Source organism: Camelus ferus, chromosome 20, assembly GCF_009834535.1.
Source record: "Camelus ferus isolate YT-003-E chromosome 20, BCGSAC_Cfer_1.0, whole genome shotgun sequence".
NCBI lineage: Eukaryota > Metazoa > Chordata > Mammalia > Artiodactyla > Camelidae > Camelus > Camelus ferus.
In genome coordinates, this window is record NC_045715.1 from 31,742,552 (window position 1) to 31,763,550 (window position 20,999).

Below are 20,999 nucleotides of genomic sequence, written 5' to 3' on the forward strand. Positions count from 1 at the left end.
ACGTGCGGCTGAAACACAGGTGCAGGAGGGTATGGGGCTGCCCTGGGCTCTGCTGCCCCTCTAGCTGACTCCGTGGAAAAGGAGGTTGGGCTGCAGCAGTCCAGGCTCCCCTTCCAAACAGGGAGATAAGTAATATGTACCGTAGAGGAGGAAAGGGTACCACTCTGACTTAGCCAGGTAGTTTACAGAATCCCAGAGCCCATGCTGCCATCTTGTACCAACTTCTAATTACTACCTAGCGGGGTGAAGTGATGCTTTGGCTGGATCCATGGAAAGAACTAACTGTTGGGGTCCAGAAATATCTGAGTTTTAACTGATCACCTCAGTATTTTTCCTTCTTTGTCTCTACCGTTGGAAATTTTTGGTTTGATATAGTAGTTAAAAAAAATATTTAAGGTTGGTGCAAAGAACATGAACATTGGATCAGATAGCCTGGGAGTCAAATCCAGCCCTTGCCACATTACAGCTCTGTAACCCTAGTCAAGTTCCTTAACCTTCCTAAGCCTCAGTTTCTTCAAATATAAATTGGAATAATAATACACACTTTGTGGAGTATTCAGGAATAAAATGTATCTTATAGATATAAAAAGTCTGGTGCTTAATAAGTGCACAATAAATTTTAACTACAATGACCGTCATTTGTGAGCATATTTCTTATGTGGCATGATAGCAATTATCAATGCCCAATAAATATGTCATATTATCTTTTTGGTGAGACTCAGAGTTTAGTGCCTGAGTAAAAGCCACACAGCTAGCTAACTGGTAAGGTGGCCTTTGACACCAGGCATTTCTGACTATATTTGTTTAATTTTCTATCAGAGGTTTCCAGATTTGGTTCATGGTTCAGCACCATTTTTCATCTGTGTACAGAAAAATGTGCAAAATAAGGAAGAGATAATACATTTTCATAAAGCCAAAGTATTCAGTTTTAATTTCCAAGAATTCTAGATAATTAAGACGTTATTTTACTCCAGATCATAACAGCTATAGGTGAAGCTTACCCAGTTGCATTCCATCCACAGGAGTGCGTAGTTTTCATTATTATTTCATTATTTCATTATTATTATGATTGTTTTCCTTTAGGTTTCGTGGTGTGCATCATGCGTTTGCAAAAATCTTCGCTGAAGGAGGAATACGTGGGCTTTGGGCAGGCTGGGTACCCAATATACAAAGAGCCGCGCTGGTGAATATGGGAGGTAATGGAAACTTTATTGAATTCTGAGAAGTCCTAACTGCCATGATCATTATGATTGTAAGCACTTACATCAGGGAAAATGAACATTTTTGTTTTAGTATTTTTAATAATTCATATTGGAAACAGTCTTCTTGTATATTGTAATCTCATAATTGAGTATTTTCCCCAGAGCATTGTCACTTTATTCTACAATGATGCATGCAAAGGATTTCCTAAAACTAGCAAATTGTGACAATAATGAAAGAAGACCAAACCATTTCTAAGGTCTCCTCTCCACCCTACACCTTCCTCTAAGATTCACACTGGTGTATGGAACCGTGTGGTGGTCGTATATCCAGACTGCAGATCATTCCCCCCAGTAACCCTGCTCCTGTTACCACATAATCCACCTTGTACAGCAGGGCGCTGCAGGCTGGGGACCTGAGTGTTTCCTTAACTCATCCCCTTCACGCACTTCCTATATTCAGTTTCTTCTATCTCCTGCATGTTTCTTAAAAGTTCCTTCCCCCTTCCAGTGTTATGCAAAGTGAAATAAGTCAGACAGAGAAAGATAAATATCATATGATCTCACTTAATGTGGAATCTAAAAAGCAAAACAAACAAAACAAAATGAAAACAGACTCAGATACAGAGAACAAACAGGCGGTTGCCAGTGGGGAGGCGGCCAAGATAGGTGAAGAGGATTAAGAGATTCAAACCTCCAGTTATAAAATAAATAAGCCACAAGGATGTAATATACAGCATAAGGAATTATTACAGTAATATTATAATAACTTTGCATGGGGATAGATGGTTACTAGACTTATCATGGTGACCATTTCATAATGTATGCAAATGTCAATCACTATTTAATATACCCGAAATTGAAAAACATTATACATCAACTATATTTCAGTTAAAAAAGAAAGTTTCCCCACCTCCAATACCTACTACCTTAGTATCCTTAAAATGACCATTTTTACAACATTAAGTGTCAAAACACAACTAGACCACTGCCACAGCCATCGAACTGGTCTTCTCCTCTGTCCTCAAATTGGTACCCAGTATCCAGAGCGCTTTATCTAAAATACAGATCTGAACGTGTTAATGATATCCTTAAAACCCTTCACTGGCTTCTCATCACTCAAAGAATACAGTGGGAGTTTCATAACAGAACACAGGTCTGCATGATCCAACCTGTGCCTTCTGGCATTGAGCAACTCATTGATTCTGCAGCAGAGATGGAAGCAGAGTCATGAACTGAAAGGTGCCACTGCCCACACACCAAACTCTTCTTCACCTCCATTCTCGCTGTCCTCTTCCCTCTTCTCCTATTGAGCTTTCCCCTGCAGATATTTTAATATGTAGCTAAGGTGTCTTTTCCACTCCTGTATTTTCCCTGAACCTCTGACAACCACCCCGCTCCAGTCGTGCTGTGTTAGACGCCCCTTTATATGCTTCTGTAGCTCCCTGGGCTTATCTGTAGTAGCTTTCACCTCCTTTCATTGCCTTCCACTACACAGCTGTCTCCTCCTCTAGACTTTGAGCCCCCTAAAGGCAAGGGCTGTGTTTTATTTATCTTTGTTTTCCCGGTCCCTCATATGTGATCAATAAACATTTCATGAATGAATCAATGAATGAAAGAATCCTAAGACCAAAATTATGTGATTCTAAGAAATTGATAAATAGCATTTTTTGAGAATTATAGTAAGATATCACTTAAACATCGAAGGAAGTGAATCTATTTCATATGTTGCTGTTTCAGTCCACCAGTGTCTACTGCATCGTATTGGTGGGTATTTTGGGCGTCAAAAAACCTTTCTGATTATAGTTTCTCAATTCATTGCTTTGAAATCTGTTGCAGCCCAGATTTCTCTTCCAAGTTCCAGCTACCTAATCAGCATTTTCATTTGGTTATCTTATTTGGTTCTATCACTTTGAATGTATCCAGACTGAACTCATTTCATTAAATCACTTCCTTCTCCGTTCTTCCCAGTCTCAAAAACATGACCTCACCATCTTTTAGTTGAACGACTCAGAAACCTAGGCATGATTTTTATCTTTTTGCTTTCACTTACTCCTTATGGCCAACGAGTCACCAGATCCAGCCAGTTCTATCTCCCAGATACTCCTCAAATTCACCCACTTCTCTTCATCGCTGGAGCCACCCCTTTGTCCACGTGTCAGCTCCCCCTGCTGGACCACTGCGAAAGCCTCCCAAGTGGCCTCCCCACATCTGTCCCACAGCCATTTTGTCCCACTGTGCGTCTGAAATTGCCCTTACCAAGATCATCAGCGTCTGTCATCTTATTTAAAAAAAAATCTAAATTAGCCAGTGCTCATTTTTACATCTCCATAACTAGCAGCTTTGTTCTTCAAACTGTTCAAGTGCAAAGTCTTGCCGTCATCTTTGCCTCCTTTCTTTCACTCCATGTTCAGTCTGCTGGCTGATCCTGTTGATTCCTTCTTAAAACACCCAGAATCTGACCAGCGCTCCACAACTCCCTTATCCAAGCCACCATCATTTCTCACCAGAACGACTGCCATGGTCTCATGTCTAACCTGCCTTGTCTCCCTGTAGCCTACTCTCAACAGAACAGCCATAAACAGTAACCCTGGTCACTCTGCTCAAAACCCTCCCCTTCTCTGGCTCTTGCTCCCTCTGCCCCTGATAAACCAGTCTTCCTGCAGTTCCTCGAACACACAGAGCTGACTTTTGCTTCAGGGCTGTGACACATCCTGTGGTCCTGCCTGGGACACTTTCTCTTAGACACCTACAAAGTTTACTCTCTCATGTTTCCTTCAGGTCTCTGCCCAAATGTTACCGCGAGGTCTTCCCCGATCACCCTACTTAAAGTTCACATGCACCGTTGCTCCCCACCCTCGCACACTCGCTGTCCCCTTTCCCTGCTTTATTTGTCTTCAGGGCAGCTGCTACCATCTGAAACGCCATGTGGTTTACTTATTTATTGTTTCATCCTTCAATAAAGAATGGGGGTTTTGTTCACTTTGTCCGAGGCTCTTTCCCCAGCGCCTGGAATAACGCCCACCACATGGTAGGCACTCAGATATCTGGTGAATGAGCAAACGTATCTGCTCATTCTTTTCTCTTTACAGTTCACTTCCCTATACTTCAGTGTAGATAGCCTTTATAAAGCTCCAGGACTACGGTGTATCTCTCCCCTGTTTAAAACCTGACAGCACTTCATTGTCATTAGAAAAAAAAAAAAAGTCTATAAAAAGCTTAATGTAGAATAATGGCCAGGATCTTTTGTTGAAAAGTGACAGAATCTCAACTCAACCTAACTGAGGCTAAAAAAAGGAATTTATCAGCTCAAACACTGAAAAGTGCAGGGTTTAGGCTGACTTTCAGTATTGCTGGATTCAGATGTTCAGAGGCTACAACCGAGTGTCTGTCCCTCTTCCTTTTTCCCTCCCCCTCCATCGGGAGCTCTGCTTTTCTGCTTGAGAACAAGAATGGGATCTTTCTTCCCTGTCCACATTCCTGCCTCAAACTTAGCATATTCTTGACACAAAAGACATTCATGGTTGAATGAATGATATTTAAGCTTTCTTCTTCTATCTATTGCCAGATTTAACCACTTACGATACAGTGAAACACTACTTGGTATTGAATACACCACTTGAGGATAACATCATGACTCATGGCTTATCAAGGTAAGACTGTTTTAATCTCTCTCTCTCTCTGGTTTTTTCCCATCTCACCTTTTCTTCCATGTTTGACATAAATTCTAACTTCTTGTCTCTTTTGATTGGGAACCTAGTGGAATTGCCCTTAGAAAAAGGTGATAGTACATTTATAAAAGTTTGTGGCAGTTCAAATAGGGAAGAGAGGGACAAAGTTGCAGAAGGTTTCAGATTAAACTTCCCAGAATGTCTGCACCTTGGTGGGGCCACCCCAGGGTCGGATTCTGACCACTGATCCTCCAACTCAATTCAGCGGATACGTCTGAGCATCTTTTATGTGAAAGGCACCGTCTGAGGCCCGGCACTGGATACAGACGGTAAACCACACCCCTTCCCAGGGAGTTTACCAAGGAGGAAAACAAGACAAGTATAAAAACACTGTACAGTAAGTGCTAAAAAAAAGTGGCCACTTACTGTAGAGTTCGGGGGGAGGAGGAGAGAAAAAATAACCACCTGGAGGGGCCTACCGAGGAGACAGATAATTGTTTTGAGGGCTGTGGCTCCTGATGGACAGAGATGTCTTCATCCTAGAAAGGAGCAGTACCTTCAGTTCTTTGCAGCATGACTTCACATCATCCATCAGAGTGAGTTACTTTGTAGCTATATCATGTCCTTAACATTATAGTGATTTTTATTTTGCTACTCATCTTGTTTCCAAATTCTAGAACCCTTTATGCTGTTTAGACAACCCCCAAAGAATATTAATACTGCCAAATCAATGACACTTGGAGATACACAGATAAAGATATAGATATAAATGATTCCGAATCTCAGGTTCACCTTAACTTAATTTTCCTAGAGTAGTTTTTCTTCATTCATTCTCTTTTAAAATAAGTATTATCTTTGGTGCTGCTAGGGCAATCTCTCTATATATGTCTTTGCTCACCTTTCTTTCATGTTCCAAACTCTCACCCAGGTGTGTTCACAAGCTACGCCATCCTTTCTGTAGCCAGTAGTCAGTCCAGCCTCTTTTTGCACAGAGACAAGTGAGGATTTTAGGCCTCTGTTACCCCTGTGCCTGTAAACACCTGTATGACATCTGTGCCACCCTGGCCTTCTTCCCTTCACTACCTTTGTTCATGCTGTCCTCTCTGCCTGTGAGACTTTCTTCCCCAGTTACTAGCCAGTCAAGTCATCTCGTGAGATATTCTCATCCTTCGAGAGGCTTGTCTGTTTCAGCGTCACGATCTGTTCTGGGAGCAGGGTGTTCAGGTCTGACAGGGCCACAGCGGTGGTACCTCTGTTTCTTTTTCATTGTCTTTCTACCCAAACGGTCTTTGAAATACCACACTTCTAATCTAAGATTCAAGGATTTCTCAGCAGGTGTAAATCCGCCTAATGTGCGCTGCTCCACCTAACGGATCTGTCTTTTTTGGAAAGATGTAAGATTCCCCATCACTGTCTTCCAGCCCTAATCTGAAATAACTTCACCCCGCTGTTCTCTGATTGAGGTTTTGCGAACATGGGATGATCGGTACTTGGTTCATTCCTGAGCTCCCTAGATCAGGTATTTAAATGGGTTGGGATAAGTATGTGGGTATGTGAGGCAGCTCCAAGGCTGCTACCCACGAACTCACATCTACGGAGATAAACAGTGCAGTGTCACAGGACAGAATGAGTGCTCATGGGGGTCTGAGGGGCCTGTAGCTGTGCAATCAGGCAGATTTATATGAGCCATCAACATCTGGGGAAAAGGAATCTCATATGAAGAGGAATAAAAATGGTGTAAGCCCTGAACTGTGTGGTTTAATACGGCTAAAATGGTTTAAGTTGTATGTTCTGTATACTTTTATACTTAAAAACAGTGGGGTAAATAAAATGAAGTTCTGGGCCAGGGCAGGAGCAGCAGAGACGGTGGCTAGGATTTCAGTGAGGTGGGGAGGCAGGTGGCAAGGTGTGTTAATACGAGAGGCAGAGGAAAGGCAGGGCACTGAATTAATGGTCTGGGCATTATCGAGAACAGAAGAGCCAGAACCACCCCCTTATCTCTCTTTTTAAAGCGTGAAGCTATTGAGAGGTGAGACTGTGCAAAGGGCGAGCCTACACTGTGTGAAGACGATACACGAGCATGATTATCTAGTTGCTCCTGGAGAGGATGGCTGACCCTGACCAGTGCTGATGGAATATTACAGACTGGCCTTGCAGATAGCCATCTGGTCTCCTGGAGAGAACAGAAGACACCCCCAATCGCTCTCTTTCCATTATCCCTTTAGCCACACCCTGGGCTTCTCTCTGGGGTGTCCCCAGCAAGGAGCTATGACACAGGTCGGTAGCCAGAAGCAGCAATGTTCATTTCAAGTAGCTGTGAAACTGACGTTCCTTTTATCGTCCTGTCTTCTCACTTTGACTCTAGGCACCATCCTACCTGAGGCCTCCTTCATACATTATTTGCTCTCTTTTAATGTTTACCTTTTCAAAGGAGTCTAGCCAGGTCACACTACCTCCTGAAAACCGTTTAATAAGAAGAGGATGAGGCGGGGCACTCGCAGCTGCCTCCTAGGGTCTGTGTGTGCCAGATGGGGCCACACGTGCTGAAGGGGGTCCTTGGTGTGGTTAGTATGCAGGTAAAAACAAATCCTTTAATCCTAAATAAGTTAATTAATGGCGACTTATTAATGAGGGCTACTTACGTTTTAAACATAGAACGTATCAATACTATGAACACTGGCAGAGGTAGTTTCCACTCTCGGCACTTACACGTGAGGCTGAGCTGGCACCCGGCCTCTCTGAGGCAAACGAACAAGTGCAGTGTCTCCCTCCAACCTTCAGAGCAAAGAGGGGGAACTGTGTATCTGTTTCTACCCTGTTGCCTTGTTCTTCCTTACCTCTTGATTGGTCTTGTATGCTGTTTCTGGTAGACCTAAGTTTCAGAACTTGGATGAATTTCATGTTAATGGAGACGTTTCTGTGTGAAAACATGAAGGTATATTGAAATCAATGATGTTAAACTTTGATATTGGGAGAATCTGAACAAACAGGAAAGTGCAGTGGGCTGCACCTACTGGGATACAGTTGGTGAAACCGGAAGCTCTTCCCACATAAGCAATGCCTGTCGTGTGCACAGAGACCCAAGGAAAGTTATATGCACAGTTGGGTCATTTGCTGGAATATGTAAATAGGTCACTAGGATCCTTCTCTTGAATTCAAGTATTTCGAAAGTGCGTTCCTCCTTTGAGTGATAACTCCTGGCCCAAGGGAGTCAGAAAGAGTCTGGTACTTTCTGTGACCACAGTTCAGGGTAAGAGAGTATGAGGATTCCTAACACAGCGTCAACTTCCTGACCCTGGAGATTTAGAAACTTCAAAGGCCTTGATGGGCACAGAATTCAGTGGTCCTGATCTCTGTGAGGTAGTTGATGTTCCAGAAGGACAGAAAAGTTTTCGACAGTTTTCCTTTCCAGCTTCCCACTGGCCCAACCGAAGCTGTTCCTCCTGCTCCCCTGATCCCAGTCTGTGGACCCGGCTGCCAGCTCCCGGGCCCTGGGCCTTCCACTTCCTGTGACGCCGGACCACCACCCCTCGTCTCACCATCTCTGTTTCTCCTGGAAAAGCTGCCAGCAGTTCCTGGCTTTTCTGGTTATGGAATTTCCATCATGTTCCTGTACTGCCTCTCTCACGCCCACATACATGGATGAACTGCTTGTTAATTTCTTCACATTTTAGTCACTCACTCACACAATCTTGATTTACTCTGCAGTGGCTTGGCCCCAGCCATTCTGTCTGCTTTGAGTAATGACAAGAAGCCTTTCTCAAGAAGGAGTGATTATTAACCAAATTATGTGATTTCCCCTGTTTACAATTCTTTCAGTGACTTCCCTGCAGGTCTAGAATAAAATCAGACCCAAGTTAGCCTTTTTTGCCTGCTGCTTTTGTCTCGTCTGACTGGTGAGACAGAAGCACCTACGTCAAGACCTGCCATCACCCCAGAGCCTTCCATGACTGCCCATCACCCGCTTACTCCCTATCACACGATCCCACCTCACACAGCACTTAACTGCATCCGAAATTACTCATTTCTCCTCTGCCTCTCCCCGTTTAAGTGCCTTGAGGGACAGGATCTCATCTGTCCTTTTTACTGCGTAGAAGAGTGCCTGAATGCCACCAGCAGGCATTCAGTGTATGTTTGTTGACCAGACATTCTTTTAATTTTTTTTCCTCTACCTCTTTAGTGAATTAACTTAGCATTGATTTTTAAGCTAAAAGAGTGTTATTATGAAGAATATTGTAAGTGATAGATTTAGTATTCCATTCTTTCTAAATATCAAATCCCCTTTGCTTAAAATTTAGAGCCTGCTACATATTATCTTTCAATTTCATTTATTTGTATGTATAGTTTATGTTCTGGACTGGTAGCTTCTATTCTGGGGACACCCGCCGATGTCATCAAAAGCCGAATAATGAATCAACCACGAGATAAACAAGGAAGGTAGATACAAAGTCTTCAGTATCCATGTATCTGAATGTCTCTAATAATATTGTTCTTTAAAGGCACTTCCCTGTATTGATAGAACTGTATTTTTGTGTTTATGTTGTGTTTGTGTGTTCAACCAGGAAATTGTATTTATGCAATTTCCTGCTTTATGTTTGACCAAAAAGTACTGTGCATTTGGGGAAATAAGTTAATTTAATGATCATGTTACTTAGATACAAGGTGTTATTGTGACTTTGCTGTTTTCAAAGAGTTTCTGAAAAATATACTCTGTTGAGAATTTACAGATCACTTTCCTCAGAAGCTTATGACTTACAGGTAACATGGGTAATTTGCTTTTTGTTTTTTTAAATTAAACTATAGGCAGTTTACAATGTTGCGTTAGTTTCTGGTGTACAGCAAAGTGATTCAGTTATACATAGATGTATATTCCTTTTCATATTCTTTTTCAATATATGTTATTACAAGATATTGAATACAGTTCCCTGGGCTATTCAGTAGAACTTTGTTGTTTATCTATTTTATATATAGTAGTTTTTAATCTGCCAGTCCCTAACTCCTAGTTTATCCTTCCCCCGACCCTTCTTCCCTGGTAACCGTAAGTTTGTTTTCTATGTCTGTGAGTCTGTTTCTGTTTCTGTTTCGTAAATAAGTTCAGTTGTGTCTTTTTTTTTTTTTTTTAGATTCCACGTATAAGTGATATCATATGGTATTTTTCTCTCTCTTTCTGGCTTGCTTCACTTAGTATAACATGGGTCATTTGATTTGATGGAAATCAGTATATTCTCTCTGGACTAGGTCAGGTGGAGTGAAGTCTAAGTTATAAGACCAAGGGCAGGGTGAATCAGAAGAATCAACCTTGAAAATATTTTTAAACTTGACAGAAGTAATCTACATATACCTAGAACCACAAAAAGTACTTGTTCTAAACTAGCAGAAAAATTTTAAGTACATTTCCTAAGACTTTTTAAAAAAAATTTATTTATACACCTATTTATACACAAGAAAGTTAGCCAAATTGTTTTCTTTCCTTTTTAGGGGCCTTTTGTATAAGTCATCAACTGACTGCTTGATTCAAGCTGTTCAAGGAGAGGGATTCATGAGTCTTTATAAAGGCTTTTTACCGTCTTGGCTGCGAATGGTAAAGTCTGGTTTTTCCTGCCTTTCTTTTTGTTTTCTTTGTTAAATTACTTCCAATCTGTAAATATTTCCATTTTTTCTCTTCTGGTTTTTGGCATGGTTCTGCTCCCAAACCATGGTTCTTTCTTTTCTGTATCTCTTTTTGTTTTCTTTCACCTCTCCTCAGAGTCCTGTTACCTTTCTTGGTAGATGAAGGTACAATAATTCAGCTACATCAGAAATGAATAGGTTGATATTTCTGTTGTGATAAAGTCAGTGGATAGATTGTTCTGAAATGTAAAGCCGTTTGCTGTTTAGCCAAAATATTCTAGTTTGAGACAGATGTCATACTAGAGGCCATTCCTATGAAAATGTTACTGTTTGAAACAAAATTTGTTACTTTCATGGTAAACATTGCATTACCCATTAATACTTAGTACCACAAAGCTCTGCTTAGTGAGAAAGCATTATCTCATTTTAATTTGGTTTAATGCTTCTTTTTTTAACCGACATGAACTAAGGTATAGAATGAGATAGACTTAGGTAAGTAACATAATGTAACAAAACAGGGTACTCAAGTATTTTGTAAGTTAGAACATATTTGAAAGAATGAATGAGTCATGGGTTTAGAAATTCAAGCAATCAAAACTTTACACAATATAATATAATAATATTAATTGAGCACCGACTCCATGCAAAGCCCTGTACTCCAAGCCTGGCTTTGGGATGAACAGAAGAGATTCAGCCCCTGCTCTAGTGATGGAGCTTCCGGTGTTGGTCAGGACAAAACTGAGCAAGAAGCTAGAAGTGACGAGTGGTGGGGGAAAGTGCACGGTGCTATGAAAATACAGAGCAAGTAAGTGGAGCCCGGGCTGGGAGATTAAGAAAACCTCCTTGGAGAATGGACTTTGGAATTGAGATCTGAAGAATGAACAGGACTTAGCCAGGTGAAGAGGGCAGAGGAGAACTTTCTAGGGGGAGGAAATAGGTGGAGTGGACAAAGAACATGATGAGTGCAGAGAACTTAAGGAAACCCAGCCAGCCGAGGCACGGAGATGCGGAGGAGAGCTGCACAGGGAGGCCGGAGAGAGGCAGGGACCAGATTGGGGAGGGCCGTGGGACCCATGAGAGTGAGGGGCGTTGGCTTGGTGACTTGTGTGCCTTTGGGAAGACCGTTCTGGCTGCCGCGTGGGTTGAGAAAGACCAGGAGTAGTGACAGACGAGAGAGAATGACAACTTGGACTACAGTGTAACAGTGGGGACAGAGGAAGGTAGATTTAAATGATATCTAGGAGGCAGGAAGGAACTGAAAACATGACGGGATGGGGATGGGGAAATGGGTGGAGAAGACAAGGGAAAGTCGGCTTCATTCCCAGATTCCTGCCCTCAGCAACAAATGAGGTCATTTCCTACAGTGGGGACCATTTGTAGGAAAGATTTTGTGGTAGAATAACAGGTTTCGTTTAGATGTGTTAGGTTTGGGAATACCCACAGGACATCTAAGAAGAGATGCCTAGGTCACTAGACTAATATATTGGCCTGGATCTTAGAATGAAAAGGATGGAGATTCAGATCTGAGCACTGTCTACCTGCAGGCGACAGCAGAAGCTCTGGGGATAAACGGCATCACCGAGGGTGGTAGGCATCCGTCTATTAACATGAAGCTCGTAGCCAAGTCCTTGGCAGTGTCAGACACAAAAGCAGACCTAACTTGTAAAACATTATTTTGATTGTCTTGATTATACTTTGAAATTATCTCAAATCTGTGGATATTTAGTGGAAAGGAAAATTTTGACTTGGCCTGCTAGGCCAGGCGCTATTGTAAGTGCTGGTAACACTAAGGAATGAGATGTCTATTTTTTGCACTAGAGGAGCTTACAATGCGATGAGAGCAGACAGACATGGCAGCAGCTCAGATCACAGAACTTACAAAGCTAATGTCATTGAGTCACGTGGTACATGGCCAGCACCGTGCTAACCATGCTCGTGGCTTAACTCACTGAATTCTCCCAACAATCTGTTTAGTGGGTTACTATTATCTCTCTTTTACAGAGGAGGAGACACAGGCTTACAGAGTCTAAATAACTTGGCCAGTCTAGGTATTAACTACTGGATTCAGGGACTCAAACCCAGTCAGTCTGACTCCAGAGGACATAGTCTTACTGAGGAGGCCATGTTAGTGTTTTGCCAGTGCTATGGACAAACTGTGAGAACAGAGGGAGTGGAGTAAAATGGTTTTAACCCTTTGGGAAGTCCCAAAAGGCTTACCAGAGGTGATACTGGATCTGAGCTTTGAATGATCAGTAGGTGTTTGTCCAAAACAGCACCATGAGCAGAGGCATCAAGTCATGTGTGGACCCGATACGCCTGCAGGAACTGCCGAAGATTCTATGCGGCTGAAGGACAGGTCCTCAGAGGGGAGGTGGTGGGAGAGGATGCTAGAGGTGAACTTAAAGACCAGGCTGAGAAGGACCTTGTGGGGCAAGTTCAGTAGTTTAGGTGAAACCCAACAGTTAGCAGCCAGCTGTTTAAATGTGGGTGTGATGTACTAAGATTTGTTGGGGGACAGGATGACTGTGGCAGCCATGCAGAAGATGCTCTGAAGGCCAGAATGCACGAGAGGAGGCTTGGGCAGTGGTGCAGGCAGGAGCTGACGGTACACGTGGAGAGAAGACAGATGCCAGGGACATTTATGGTTGACTCCTCAGGACTTAGGAACTGATCATACGGAAAAAGGGAGCAAGGGAAAGAAGGAAATGGGACTTTGATGTTTCTAGTGTGGGAGAGGATGAGGATGGGTGAGACCATGGATGGAAAACAAAATTAGGGTCACAAGAGGTGAGAGGAGGCAGAATATCCAAGTACAAGGGAGTCCCGAGACCCCTTCATCTGACCCATTCTCTTCACATATGAGACCCAGGATGTATAAATGACCCCCAAAATGAGTACTTAATATATGACAAGCTCTGGGCTAAAGCTCCTTACACAGATTAATGATTTTTTAAGTCTCACAAGAACCTAGTAGAACAGGTGGTGTTATCCTCATTTTTCAGATGAGAAAAACATAGCTCAAAGTATAAGAAACTCATTCAAGTTCAGGTAGCTAGTATATGGCAGAGCTGGGAAATGACTGCAGGGCTGTTCAACTCTAAACACATGCTCCTAAGACAGAATATACTGAGTTTCTCAAGATCCTGCAGCTTGGTATAGAAGTTTTAAAAGAAAAAGAGAGCAGCGTGTGCTGATGGAGAGGTGTTACCAGAGACAGGCTGGCTCACCACCAAAGAGCACCAGGGTGGCGCTGCCTTGTTGGTCCTTCACCGGGCAGGACCGTGAGCTTAGAAGCCTGTGTTGTGAGTACTTCCAAGTAAATTGGCCTTGCACACTCAGATTCCCTTCAGCTGAACTCACTGAAACTGATGACGGTGCCACAACACTGGCTCATCCACACCGAGAAACATACTTGGCCAATGGTCCAGATGCCACAGTCCTCTGGACAGCTAAATTCAAGCTGTCTGGGGAGCCAACTTATGATCAGAAGGTTGCTTGCTGAACAGAGAATGGTAACAGCAAGAGCTTATTTGTAAACTTAACTTTGAAGAAGATCAACCTGAGAGCCCTTCTGTGCTCAGCCGCACAGTAACAGGCATGGAGAAAAACTGCTTTTTTCCCCCAGCAGTTATGACAACATGGGTTCACATACACCTGGATTATTTTCAGTGGGACCACTGTGCCAGTAGGGAAAAACCAAGTAAGCGTGTCCTGCCTACATGAGCTTCTGCAAAGAGCCTCAGTCTGTCCCGTTATTATGCTACGATGCTGTTTGGTTATATGATCTCCCTCTTGAACTTCCCTTCAGAGCCCAGTTAAACTCCGTCCCAGTCCCTTCCAGTAGGTCGAGGTCCTACGGCCTCGCTTTGCTCACTCCCTGGTTCATATTTATTTCACTTGCTGTAGTTTGGTTCCTGAAGGCTGACTAGCAGAGCCATTAGGAATGACTGCGCAGTCCGTTCTTAACTAAGACCTCTGCTTCTAGTCCAGCGGCACTTAGATCCTTGGCTCCCTTCATTTTTATTGTCACCAGAATACTGTATTGTCACAGCTTCTTTACTTTGTCTGCATCTTTGTACATTTAACTGACCAAGATGTGTTCCCCTAAATCCACTAGTAAATTCTCAGTCTACCTGTGTAACTTGCTCAATATTTCCAAACACGTGTGACATAAATATTCCTTTACAAACTCTCCCACCAAATACATTTTACATTCTAACTGCTGAAGCTCACTTCCCTACTCGAGTGTGACTAGAATTTCTCTCTGATCAATATTACCCTTAACCTATGAACCAAACCAGATAGGAACTGGACCCAAGACACACTTTCCCTGATGGTTACTGCCAGGCAGTGTTTACTCTGTGATCTCCCTCTGTGTCTTCAGCGTTTTCATCTTTTATTATTGAATAACCCTCATCCCCTTACAATTCCTTTTGGCATAGTTACACCTTCATAGTCAGTTCTTTCTAAGCTGAAAGCACTTATCTCCATTTATGTGAATTTTTATATTTGTTTTGTAACACATCAGGTGTTGGTTTTATGACCTGCCTCTCAAACAATAATCTTTCATCTTGAGTTTCGAGTTCTTAAGTGCCTCCTTGTCTTGCTCCGTACACCAGCTACATACAGATGAAAGGAGCCCAGTTCAGGAATGACAGCTCCCAGCCTTTTATCTAGTGATGGTTCAGCACAGAGAACCCTGGGGTGGAAGCCAGAAGCCCACGGTCTAGTGCCTCCACCTGCTGACAGACGTCTGATTGCTAACACTCAGTGTCCTCATCTGTAAAATCAGGGTATCAGTCCCTTTCCTTTCCGATGTAAATTGCTCAGAGAAATCAGTGAGAAATGACATGAAAATGCTCTGCCAGTTATACAGTGCTCTCCAAAGGTGGAATACCAACGTATTTGTTTGCAGCCTAAGTAGATTCAAAATGACTTTGTCATGCAAAGATGTGTATGCCTATATGTAGAATATTTATAATTGCTTTGAAATACGCACTAACTTCTTTGGTTAATCTTTCAGACTCCTTGGTCACTGGTGTTCTGGCTTACTTATGAAAAAATCAGAGAGATGAGTGGAGTCAGTCCATTTTAAGCCCTTAAAGATACAGTGTTCAGTGTCACTGACATATGGGCATCTGCAGCACATCCCCCTGTTGTTTCTACCTCTTTAGGAAGACACCTTACTCCACAGAGACTGTGATTTATAGGGGGCAGCACTTTATTTTTTATCTGGAAACCCAAGTTCTCTTTGACTCCTCTTTTTGTTCAAAAGCAATCTGGTTGGAATCACACAAGGCCAACCCGTGAGACCCAGCACTGCATTTCCTAAAGAATCAAGTCTCCACCACTTACCCTGAGCGAGAAGACCTGAGCTTCAAGATCCTATTCTCTGCTGAAGGGCCTGCTTAGAGGAGCAAGTGCCAGAAGAGGGGGTGGCCTCGCAAACCTGAAGCAGGCAACAGGAATGTGGAAACACACAGAGCGACCAAGACACGTGACCCGTTACGTCGGTGTTTACGACTGAACTTTGATTAAGTCACTTTTCTGTTGCTGTGAAAGTGTACACATTGTAAATTAAAGGGAGGTGAGTGAATGAACACGTTAAGGTGCCCTAGTGTGGACGGAAGCTGACGTACCTTTTCTTGCCAGGAGAATGAAAAACATCACGTAGAGGTGATGTTTGGATCTCAGGGGAAGAAGCGGTTTTCTGTCAGTGCCCCGCCGGCAGGTGATCTGTGCTCACTGGTCAGTGCTCCGCGGCGCAGGCTAAGGCCTTGCCGGCAGCCGCAGATCCGACCTGGAGGAAAACAGAGAGGAGTGTTTGCTTTGTCACATATCCCATTCCCTAGGGCTCAAGAATCTCAGTGTGTGAAAAACGCAGCTCACTCGATGAAAGCTCAGGTGGACGGGTCCTTTTGTAAAGAAACATCTGTTATCATCCGCCTTTCGGTGGCATTTTAAAAGCAAGGCTAAGATGCAGTCAGCCCCTTCTGACACACATCCTTTCTTAATCTCCCATCCCTGACACTAGGGGCCCCAGAGAGAGAGAGAACTCAGAAATCACACTAAAGCTGTCTCTAGCCTGAATTTTACTTAATTTGACAAAGCTGCCTGCCTAAAAAGTGACAAGGACAAACTGCCTGTGGTATACAGGTATGTCTGAATCACATCCCTTTTCTTAGAAAGGGGAGCGAGTTCTTCAGACCTGCCTCTGGGCCACCTGTTCCCCCAGCCTCAGACAGCGGGCATTCCTGGAAGGGTGGCTGCAGTTACAGGCAGTTACAGGAAAACTCAGAAAGCTCAGATCCAGGAAAGACCTTGGAGCTGAGCGAACAGAATTCATCATGGACATGGATGATGCTGAACAGAAAAAGTATACAAGCGCTCTGTGGTCGCACGATTGCATAATCACTGCCATTTAAGAGGGGAAGTACACTTTAAAATATATTTTAATGTGATGTACTAATATGCAGGCTTACTGGCTTTTTTTTTATATAAGATTTGCAGAATGTGGAGTTTAATCTCTTAAAATCCATAGGGGTCTTACTTTCCATTGCATTTGTCAACCTGTATGAATTGAGTTGTTAAATATCTTTAAAATAATACTATGTACTTAAGTTCTCAACTGTTCTGTGTTGGTTTTTTGTGTGTATTTTATAATTTTTTAAATCAAGTAAATACTGGATCAAAATAATGATATGCAAACTGGACCATGAAAAAATTTATTTAGCTTTATTCCTTGAGGGGCTTGAGGTGAAAACATCACTTAAGTACTGAGACTGCTCCCTGAGATCTGGATTCAACGTGAATAACTGGAATTTTTTAACCTGAAGAGACTCTTTGGGTTCATCTGGTTTAACTCTGTCGTTTATATGTTAGGAAACTGAGGCCCAGAGAGGTAGAGTTGATCCTGCTGGTAAGTTAGGAGCAGAGCCAGGATGAAAATACAGATCTCCCAATTATTATTCCAACCGACAGTTACAGTACACTGATTAGGTACCGAGTAAATGCCTTGCGTTACCTTCACAACAACCCAGACCCAGTCCAGTGCTACTGAATCTTCCAAAAACAGGTTTTTCTTTACGGCATTTTTTGTCTTACACATTTTAAAATGTATTTGAATTGCTTTTACCGTACATTTTAGAGTGGAGTCACCGTGCTTTAGCTTAATGTTAAGACCCTCCAGAATCTGACCAAACCCTGTATATCCAACACATCTGTCCCATCACATTCACACTTTTCCAGTGAAATCATATTCATTAATGTCTCCTGGAACTTTGCTTTATTTTACCAACTTGAAATGATCTTGTTCCTCTCCAAAATGACCCACAGGAAATTAAAAAAAAAAATGAAAATTTCAGTAATTTTGTCTCCATTACTGAAAGATTTAACCTTTCAATCTCACTTCCTTGTTATAACACAACTCTATGTGGTATTTATGTTCAGCTTAGTATCGATAATACTTAACACTGAGTTTTCTTTGCTTGGCTTTCACATTTTTTCTCTTCCCAAGTGATTTTTTTCTCGTTGAGAAATATATATTATTTTTAATTATATACAGTTCTTTGTTCCTTATACATATAAGTGAATTAGCATATATATCTAAATGAAGAGATAACATTTCTTAAATTTGCTTTCAATGAGGAATAAAGCGTCTTTATCAAGGGCTCCAAATCCTATTTGATTATAAGCCACTAGTAGTAGGATTATGTCTTGTTTTTACAGAAATCTCTACTCTCATTGGTAGCATTTGTTTGCTATTTGGTAGTCAACAAAAGTTACACAGAATGTGAATCAGTTAATTTTGTCTTCATTATTTGGAGATCTGTGACTATCATAAGAATAGCCTGAAACTTCTTTCACTTAGTCAAGGAAAAAAGGAAGCAAATTCAGGGAGGCTTTAAATGTAAAAAAAAAAAAAAAAAAAATTGCTTTTCTGTCATCTTCAAACTTTTAAGCATAACCATTTATTTACAATGGAAATAGTTAATAGTTATACACGTTCTTTTCTGTTAATAAAAACAGATTCCCTCAGGACTTCCATTGGAAAAATGTTTAATTTTAATACTTGGCAGGACAAAAAAGTTGGGGGCAAAAATACTTGATTCTCTTCTCCCCAATTAAACCAGAACTCTTTAAAAATGATTGCCAAACAAATATTATTATTACTGAATGCCAGGTGATGTGGAGAAAAGGTAAAACATGGATTCTAAAGCCTTTTACCCTGTTTCGGGTTCTCCTGACAAAGCAGTAAAACTGGGTCCAGTCCCTTCACTTCTCTTGATTTCCGTTTCTTTATAAGATGAAGTGACTGAACTCTGGAATCTTCCAACATGCCTATACTTGAAGGGGGGCATTATATTAAGGTCATATGGGAAAGAGTAGGATTAAAAAAACGTATTGGGATTTGTTTTTCCTGGATTTAATTAAATTCTCATGTTGCAAGATTGGGAGTTTTATTCAGGCCTTACAGTAGAATCAGATTTTTTTATGTGGCTGGAAATCATTCCTTCACCTAACAGCACAGTCATCTTCCTTCAGGCAGCTCTGGGTATGTCACGCCACATTCCTGCCTTCAGTTACTCCTCACTCTCACTCTCTCTCACACACACATACACGCACGCACGCACAGTAAAGATTAAAAGCTCTAATACCATTTCCAAGACCCCTTTCTCTAAGCTGTGCGTTCCCCTGGGTCCCCGCCCTCCACCTCCGCACAGACGCGCTGCCACCCCCTCCCACCATTTCTCCCGAGACCCTCTTCACGGGGCTGCTTCCCAGGCAGCGTTCACGCCGCGCACTCCACGCACTTTCCTCCATCGCCGCCACCCGCGCATCTTCGCTTTCGCTGCTGAAGTCCTGCTTCCACATCCAGAATGATCTCTGAAGCCTTCAGCATCTTCAGCACCTCCGTGCTCCCACTGCTGCCCCTACTGTGGAGGTCTGTCTGGCTGGCTGTCTGCCTGCCCGGCTGCCTGCCCTCTTCCCCCAGACAGAATGAACTCACAAGGGAGGACCATGTAACACAACTCTGTTTCTCTTTGAGACTTCAAACAGAAGTCAGTTAGAAGGTATTTGTTAATTCAGAAACTTTGAGGGGTGGAGAGGAAAAAAAAAAATTTATGCACACGTGATTAAGTCATACGTCGTTTTCTTCCTACCTTCAGAATAATGATGTCGGGTCAGTAACGCTTGATTTCATGAGACCCTTTACCGTAGGCAGCGCTTAGCTGCATTTCCAAAAGATCATGTGTGTTTAAACATATGTAATTATTATAATCTTAAAGAAGTATTCATCAGTTTAATAGCCATTCTACAAAAATCTAGAACTTCATAGTTTTAAATAATACAAAATAGTTGGATAGTTGATTCATAAATGTGATGTGTTTATATTATTCTTCATGTTAGAGTGTGTATGAAGATTCTATCGCTGTTTGTATGATACCACACAAACGTATGCTTTGCCCACTCGAGTGTCTTATTATTTCTGAACTTTGAGGAATATGTGATTATTTTTCTCTCCCCACACTCTACCCCCAGCAGGCTGCTGTGGTTGTCAACAGCAGCAGGATCCACTTGGAAGGTTTGATAAAAGCAGATGAAGATGCTTAAAGATGTCTGTTTGCTGAAAATGTCTGGTAACAGACAGGAATATCTGTGAGTAAATATAGTGCATTATTCTGGTTTCTAAAATAAATGTTTTAAAACGCCTAATGGGTTGTGAAGGGTTTTGTTTTGTCCCAGTGTGGTTTTGTCCTGGTGTGTTTTTGAGTTAAAATGATAATAACAAATTTAGAGATGATTCTTAAATCTTAATCTTTATTTTCCAGAATTGAAATAGAAAGTAGCTTAATTTAGAATGTCAGGTTTGAAATATTTACATCAGCAAAAAGGACACTCATACCTTATAGCTATAAATTTTATTTTATGGGGGTACTCCCTATTAATCCTACTTAATACAGCTCTTCTTATTAATCCAGTTCTGCTCTGTCTAAAAAGGACGGATAACGCATATTACAGTGATGGACATGCTCACTGGCTACGGGTAAAAGAGGAAAATAAAACTGGAGTCAGTTAGACATTGGAAAACTAGTCCCTTCTTTTTTGATACCATACTCTACTTTGATTACATGACACTCTTCCCTCCTGTCACTTATCTTACATTTTTATAACTATTTTTCAGTCTCTATTGACTGTTTCTTTGCTGCCAAGTCTTTAACTTTTGGTTCTTCAAGGCTCTGCTCTTGGCCCTCTCCTCAGTGTTCACTCTCATTCTGGGAGGAGCCCCACCGTCCTGGGGCTGTAGCCACTGCACTTGGGCTGCTAATTCCCAGGCACATAATAGGCACTCAGGAAGTGGTGGATGTTTCCATTGTCTGTGTTTCTGGGCCTTACTCTTTTCAACAGCTTTCCTCATGTTTTCTCAATTGCCAACTTTATATCTCCACCAGGATGGCCCACAGTCCTTGTGAGCTCAAAATTCACAACATTAAATCAGTACTTTTTGTTGCAATTC

General features: G+C 42.0%; 1 protein-coding gene across 7 annotated transcripts in view; it reads left to right on the plus strand.

The window, feature by feature from the left end:
• Positions 1-20,197, plus strand: part of SLC25A27 (solute carrier family 25 member 27) — a 29,466-nt gene extending 9,269 nt beyond the window's left edge. The window contains exons 5-9 of one of the 7 annotated variants that reach the window (XM_032463195.1): positions 1,084-1,196; positions 4,768-4,852; positions 9,215-9,307; positions 10,349-10,451; positions 15,504-20,197. In XM_032463195.1, the coding sequence (XP_032319086.1) occupies positions 1,084-1,196; positions 4,768-4,852; positions 9,215-9,307; positions 10,349-10,451; positions 15,504-15,575 (466 nt within the window). In that variant the 3' untranslated portion in view covers positions 15,576-20,197. The other 6 variants (XM_032463196.1, XM_032463197.1, XM_032463198.1 and 3 more) reach the window with 6 other exon arrangements.
• Positions 20,198-20,999: the final 802 nt, after the last annotated feature.